General features: G+C 46.7%; 1 protein-coding gene across 5 annotated transcripts in view; it reads left to right on the top strand.

The window, feature by feature from the left end:
• The first annotated feature begins 2,764 nt into the window (after positions 1-2,764).
• The window catches only part of SLC25A15 (solute carrier family 25 member 15), a 28,925-nt gene continuing 24,323 nt past the window's right edge, over positions 2,765-7,366 (top strand). The window contains exons 1-3 of one of the 5 annotated variants that reach the window (XM_065678335.1): positions 2,765-2,956; positions 4,205-4,279; positions 5,680-5,807. In XM_065678335.1, the coding sequence (XP_065534407.1) occupies positions 5,753-5,807 (55 nt within the window). In that variant the 5' untranslated portion in view covers positions 2,765-2,956; positions 4,205-4,279; positions 5,680-5,752. Of the gene's footprint in view, positions 2,957-3,039; positions 3,466-4,204; positions 4,280-5,679; positions 5,808-7,366 lie in introns of those variants that run through there. The other 4 variants (XM_065678331.1, XM_065678333.1, XM_065678332.1 and 1 more) reach the window with 4 other exon arrangements.

Below are 7,366 nucleotides of genomic sequence, written 5' to 3'. Positions count from 1 at the left end.
TCCTCAAATACTCCAGGCCTGATGTTTCAGCAGCAAACCGCAAGAGCAGGCAGCACGCAGTTTAATGGCATATTAGTTGCAAGCTTCAGTGCGTGAGAGTGCTTTTCACCAACTGGGTCTTCCAACAGCACTGCAGTTCTGCTAAGAAGGAAGTCAGTACACAGGTCAATTCTTTGTGACAAAACAGTGATCTCTAAGTATTTCAGGTCATTTGAGATGCACAGCTAACTCCAACCACTAACTGGTTGCCACATCTTAGCAATCATTTCTACACTGAAGTCATAAAATCATTTACAATTTGATGTATTGTGTCTAAACTCATTTATAACGTACCTTGCTCTTCCTTAACAATTGCCGTATTTTGAATAATAGCCCCAAACCATTAAAAAGAATATTTCAAGAAAGTAGCCATATAAAAAAAAAACATATCTGAACCCTACAATTAATTAAAAGTGATGAGGGGAAATGTACATTCAACTTTCTGGTATTTATAACACTTTTTTCTTGGCTTGGGATTCGAAAGTAGGAGCTGTCAGTTTTATTTGGTGGAAAACACCATGGATGTAAGCACAAATATGTAGCTCTGAGGTCTCAATCCATGCAAACACATGTGCAGCTCAGCAGGGATTGCAGGCGTACAGCACTGCCCAGAAACACTGCCTGGTCCAGCAGAGTATCTCAAGTATTACTGATCACTGAGACACGTTAGAGATACAGTTCATTTAGCTTTCCACAGGCTGCACAGTGTCCTGCTGCTCCCAACTGGGCACTGCTTTGATGAGCCTTATAGCAAGCACTTCACTTAATTGCTAATCAAAAGAAAAGGGGTAAGGGGGAGGGAGGTAGAGTTCTGTGTAGTTTCAGCTGAGGAAAGTAGTATTAGCCCTCATCACAGTGGTTTAAGCCACTACATGCCCACTTCATATTGCCAAGAACTTAGGAGCACAAAACTGGTATCTCAGTTTAGGAAAAGTCACTTGGTGATCAGCAGCAAATTGCTTACAAATGTGCATGTCCAATTTAGAATCATAGAATCATTGAACAGTTAGGGTTGGAAAGGCCCTTAAAATCATCTAGTTCCAACCCCACTGCCATGAGCAGGGACACCTCACACTAAACCATGCCACACAAGGCTTCATCCAACCTGGCCTTGAACACCGCCAGGGATGGAGCACTCACAACAGAATCACAGAATCACAACCTCCCTGGGCAACCCATTCCAGTGCCTCACCACCATATCAGGAAAGAATTTCCTCCTTATCTCCAATCTAAACTTCCCCTGTTTAAGTTTTAACCCGTTACCCCTTGTCCTGTCACTACAGTCCCTGACAAAGAGTCCCTCCCCAACATCCCTATAGGCCCCTTTCAGGTACTGGAAGGCTGCTATGAGGTCTCCACGCAGCCTTCTCTTCTCCAGGCTCAACAGCCCCAACTTCCTCAGCCTGTCTTCATACGGGAGGTGCTCCAGTCCCCTGATCATCCTCGTGGCCCTCCTCTGGACTTGTTCCAACAGTTCCATGTCCTTTTTATATTGAGGACACCAGAACTGCACACAATACTCCAGGTGAGGTCTCACAAGAGCAGAGTAGAGGGGCAGGATCACCTCTTTTGGCCTGCTGGTCATGCTCCTTTTGATGCAGCCCAGGATACGGTTGGCTTTCTGGGCTGAGAGCGCACACTGAAGCCAGCTCATGTTCATTTTCTCATCGACCAGCACCCCCAAGTCCTTCTCCGCAGGGCCGCTCTGAATCTCTTCTTTGCCCAACCTGTAGCTGTGCCTGGGATTGCTCCGACCCATGTGTAGGACCTTGCACTTGTCATGGTTGAACTTCATGAGGTTGGCATCAGCCCACCTCACAAGCGTGTCAAGGTCCCTCTGGATGGCATCCCTTCCCTCCAGCGTATCAACCAAACCACACAGCTTGGTGTCATTGTCAAACTTGCTGAGGGTGCACTCTATCCCACTGTCCATGTCAGCAATGAAGATGTTAAACAAGACCGGTCCCAACACCGATCCCTGAGGGACACCACTTGTTACCGGTCTCCAGCCGGACATTGAGCCATTGACCACAACTCTTTGTGTGCGGCCATCCAGCCAGTTCTTTATCCACCGAGTGGTCCATCAATCAAATTGATATCTCTCCATTTTAGAGAGAAGGATGAATTTAACATGCTACAGGCCACTGTTGCTTATGCACCTATATAGCTAGAGGTTCTAGCAGATGGCAGAACAGGAACACCTTTTTTATTTGTATCTCCACAATTATTTGACTTTTCTATCCCACTAAAGAGGCAGAAAAAAATCCCTTTACTTTTGTCAGTATCCAAGATGTCAGGTATATAACTGTAGACTGTAAGAGATTGCAAATGCTGTGTATTTATTATTTAAGTAGTTGCAAACTTGTATAGCTTGGTCCTCTTACACATGTGTTAAACTTAACGGGAATTTTGTATTTTGAGAAACAGGGAATCACAGCATCAGAGTGATTTGGGTTAGAAAGGACCTCTAAGATCAACTAGTTACCCATCCGGCCAGGCCTTGAACACTGCCGGGGATGTGTCCACCAACGACAGGGTTTCTGGGGGGAAGTGCTGTTGGATTCGAGCAGCAGCAGCCCGAGTCTCGCCCTCACAGCCGCGACCACAGCCCCCACCGGGTGCCGGTAGGAGCCTCAGAGCCGCGCCCCCCAGGCCCCTGGGGTGCGGCGGGGTCGCGGTGCTGCGGCCCCCGCGCCCCAAACCCCTGCCACCGGGCGCCGGGCGCCTCCCCGCCCTCCCGAGGCCGCCTCCCGCCGCCGGGGGCAGCGCAGGCCGACACCCGCCCAGCGCCAACCCGGCCCGCGCTTCCCCCGGGCCGGCGGGGGAGCCGCGCCGCCTCCCTCGGCCGCCTATATAGGGGCGGCGGCCGCGGTGGTGGGGTGGCTCGGGCGGGCCGTGTGCTGTGCGCTGTGCTGTGGTGAGTGGTGGCGCCGGGAGGGGGGCAAGCGGGAGGCTGTGGCCGTGTCCTCCCCGTTGGGGGTGGAGCGGACCGTGGACGGCGCGGAGCGGAGGGCTCCATGGCCGGCAGCCGGGCAGTCCCGCGGCCTTGGGGCTCCGCGGGGTTGGGACTCCGCCGGAAAGCTGCGGGCAGCCTCCCTGGAGAGACATGAGGCCGGGGGCGCTGGGCTCGGCCGCCTCCTTCCGCTGCGGGCCTCTGCCATCGCCCCGCTGAGCGCAGGCCGGGGCTTCCCTGCGGTGAACGGGCGGTGTACCGGGAGCAGGCATCGCCGCCTCGGCAGCCAAGCCTCCCGCTCCGGGTGGAACCTGCCCCCAGCTTTGCCCGCCGCCTGGCCTGCCCCGGCCCAGCTGCGTGGTTAGCACGCTGGGGCATGGCCTGCTGTGACCTTGGCGAGTGGAGTTGTAGCCTGCCTTTATGGGCCCTTGCAAAGAGCTGTGATACCTCCTGGGACTGTCACCTAGTGTTTGGTGCGTGTGTCAGCAGAGTAGTTTGGGGCTGCGGGTGGAGGACTTGGTGGTGCCTGTGCCATTTACTAATGCTGTGTTTCCAGGCTTGAGACTTGGACTCACTTTGGAAGTAGAGCAGTTTTTGCCTTGGTGTATCTACAAGCAGTTTTTTATCTGCTAGCGTGGCTACAAATCTACAAATGGGGGGGGGGGAGAGGATAGGTATGTACATATATGATACCGGTTTAGTTTTGACTAAGTCTTAAACCTTCTGAAAGCAGCAGTGTGCTTTTTATGGATAAGGAAACTAAACTTTCTTGGATTTTAAGCCCAACATGTTTGTATAGGCATCTCTGGTTTTCCTTCTGCTGCCAAGCTTTCAGTGTAGGTCACTTGGCATGTGCTCCCTTTGGGGACTGGCACAAGTCGGTAAGCACTCAGCATGATGCAAGCAGCGTACGTTTTACTGAATGCAGGCAGTTGCTGCTTGCTAGGAGTTCCCCTCATTCATAGGCTGCCCCACCTATCTGTTCTTTTCTGCCTTTAAATGAGAAGCAAAACGGGAGTGCTGCGTGAGCACTAATGAGGATAATGAAATGTAACTTGGTCTTGGAGCATAACAGTGGTGTTGAAATAACATGTAGCATACTTTGCTGTCAATAGTGAAACAGCTCACATCTGTAATAATAATTTGGGAATAGTACGTATTAGTGTCATTACGAGAATAGTGATCTGATTTTTTTTAATGCGTTATGTTCAGATTCATGCAGCATGTACTGGACATGTGAAGTTACGTGCAAACGTCTGCGCTTGTCATGTAAAAGTTCTACAAAGGGTGAGGTTCATACAGTCTGATTTAAATTTATTTTTTTAATCTTTTAATTTAGCCTATGGGAATTTGTGTTTCCTGTTCCTATTACCCCAGAATACATTTTGGCAGGCAACAAGCTTCAGAAGAAGCATTACAGTAGGTAGAAGAGTGAAAAACATCCTGTTAACTGATGTACTGTGCTTGAAGCAAGGCTTAAAAGTCAATGGGGGGCTGATTCATATGTGTATTTGTGTGTTTGTTAAGACTCATGCAACATTTTTGACAGCACCACCTGCCAGGTGTCTTGCTCAGAAAGGGGGTTCTGGAACAGTGGGAGATCGTTGACTCGGTGATCTTACTCCAGATAAGCAAGCTTGTTTTAGCTATTCACCCAGTGAAAGCACCTTGCTGCAAACTTGAAAACTGAATTAATTTGAATGCTTTATTTGAAAGTATTGCCTTTGTATTTCTGCTTTCCAGCTGCCTTCCTGGAAGTTGAGGTGTTATTTATAATATGCTCTTGTGTAGGAGACTTGCACTGGGAACGTGACAGCCAGAAAAAATTCTAAGTGTTCATATTCATTCACTTTCTACTCATATCTTCTGAGAGCCACGTAGAAATACCTGATGTGTTTCAATTTATAGTTTTCTTGGCTGCTGCTCACCATAATGAGAGCAATTCTCTGTTTTGCTCTATAGGTGGGGAGCTGAGATGGGGTGGGGAAATATTCTTGCCAGCTAGCCTTATACACCTGATGGAGACTATGTTTCTGTAAGAAAGCATAGACCCAACTAGGTTGGAAAAGACCTTCAAGATCATCAGGTCCAACCTTTACCCCAGCACTGCGAAGGCCACCACTAAACCATATCACTGAGGGCCTCATCTACATGGTTTTGAACACTTCCAGGGACAGTGATTCCACCACTTCCCTGGGCAGCCTGTTCCAATGCCTGACCACCCTCTCGGTAAAGAAGTCTTTCCAAATATCCAGTCTAAGTATTCCCTGGTGCGGCTTGAGGCTGTTGCCTCTTGTCCTGTCACTGTTTTACTTGGAAAAAGAGATCAGCCACCTCATCTGTCCATTCTCCTTTCAGGCAGTTGTAGAGATAGAAAGGTAATGCTCAACACTCTTCCCTGGAGGTACTCTCTGCTTTCATTTGAGAGATTCAGGGAGACTAGAAGCTGGAAGGCCCAAGTAATTTGAAGGCAGGCAGTGATACACCAGAGAACTAGCATAATGTGGCAAGACTAGTCAGTCAAATTACAAATATGCCAAGTCTCAGTCTTGGGGACAAGCATTTTCTGCCTCTGAATGGCATTGAAGAAGGTAAATTGAAGAGTGGAAGTGAAAGCATTCATGTGATGTTTCTACCTGTCAGTTATTGTGATAAATGATGTATGCTACATCTTTCTTTTCCCTCAGGAGACAAGTACCTCCACATCTGCCAGGAAAGGGGAGACTTCACTCTGGAGTAACTGATAGACAAGTGTGAAGCATGAAGATCAACTCTGCTATTCAGGCTGCTATTGACCTCACAGCAGGTGCTGCAGGTAATGCTGGAGAGAACTTAATTGCACAGAATTTCTTAGGGACAGTTTCAGTGCCTCTGACGGATGAATTATTTACCTCTGTCAGAGAAAAGGGGTCTGTTTGACATTTCATAGCTGGCAGTGTTTATCAGGAAAGGAGGAAGGGAAGATTTGTCTAATGATACTGTTCTGTGCCTACATTCAGGCTAACAGGGCATGCACTTGAGGTTTGCCTGGGTTTTGGCAGTAGAGAATCTTAGAACTAGTTATGCTGATTTCTTCTCTGTTATAGTTCTCCTTTCTTCAGACAGGATGGAGGAATTCAGACCTTTTTCAGCATGACTTAAGTAATCCTAAATCATTGTTCTTGTTCTTTTTCTTTGCTACTTTACAGTAAAGATACAGCTTTACTGTTCCTCTAATATTTATTTCCTATATTATTTCCACATACTTGCTTTGTATTGCTTATGTTCATTGGTAGTGCTCGTTTCTGTGTTAGGTGTGTGTCTACACCCTTTAGAGAGTGTATTTAACTAGGCAAACAGGTAGTTCCTCCAGCAAATGTGTGACCTGGTTTTACCTTTCTCTCTGAATGCAGTCTCCACTAGTTGATAAGTAATGACATATAGGGGCAAGTAAATTCTGAACAAGAATAAATAAATCGTTTAGCTGTCTGTGGGTCAGAGTCCTTTGCCTAGGATCTGAGCAACCTCTGATCACTTCTTTGATAAAGTAGGACTCTTTCTCCTCTTTTCCCATGTTACTATGAGGGCCTCATTTTTCTAAATGTTCAGGCAGGTTTGACTATTTTTTTTTTTTCTGGTTTATTTGGTTTTGTTGTTTAGATTTTTTTAGATTCCTTACTCCTGGCTAGAAGAATTATTTTTTCCTTTAATATTTCAGAGATTAACTGGGACTCTTGGTCTTTACCTTGAGGTAGAAGTTCATGGCTGTAGTTTACTTGTGCCACCTCCAATGACAGTATAAGGAGAGTCCTTTCTCCTTTTGGAACAGCTGTTCACACTCAACTCCCAATTTTTAAGCTTTGCATTCCCAAGACCATGTCTGGATTTCTTGGGCTTCTTCCAGCAGCTGTTATTTTATACATGTGAATGTTTTACATCTGCCTTCACATAGGAACCTAGTATTTGTCCTGTAGATTAATATCTAGCTGACTTCATGCAGATAACATTGGCTAAGCCCTTCCAGCTCTGCTTTTCATCTGAGGCTTCCATGAATGTTACTGGTCTGAGCCAGCTGCTACTCTCCTTGGTTATCTGTCCCAGAGCAAGAAGCTCTTTGTGCTTCTTTGCCTGATTTGCTCTCAAGCTTTTAATGATCCATTTGATTGAGAATGAGGTTTAATGGCAGTTAGATCTTGAGCAACAACTATGTGACACAAATGTGTTTGCAAAGAGTAAAAGTCATTGAAAATAACCCTGGTTAAAACAAACGCTTACTCTTTTTCTCCCCATTTAGAAGAAAAATAACTAATTTTAATTGGATTCACACATTTATTCCTATTTTAGTTTCTTTACAGATCTGCATTTGCAGATAATTATTTTCATTTCATAGCTGAG

This window comes from Lathamus discolor, chromosome 4, assembly GCF_037157495.1.
Source record: "Lathamus discolor isolate bLatDis1 chromosome 4, bLatDis1.hap1, whole genome shotgun sequence".
Classification (NCBI taxonomy): domain Eukaryota; kingdom Metazoa; phylum Chordata; class Aves; order Psittaciformes; family Psittacidae; genus Lathamus; species Lathamus discolor.
The sequence above is the reverse complement of the archived record's forward strand: the minus strand, read 5'-3'. Positions and strand labels throughout refer to the sequence as shown.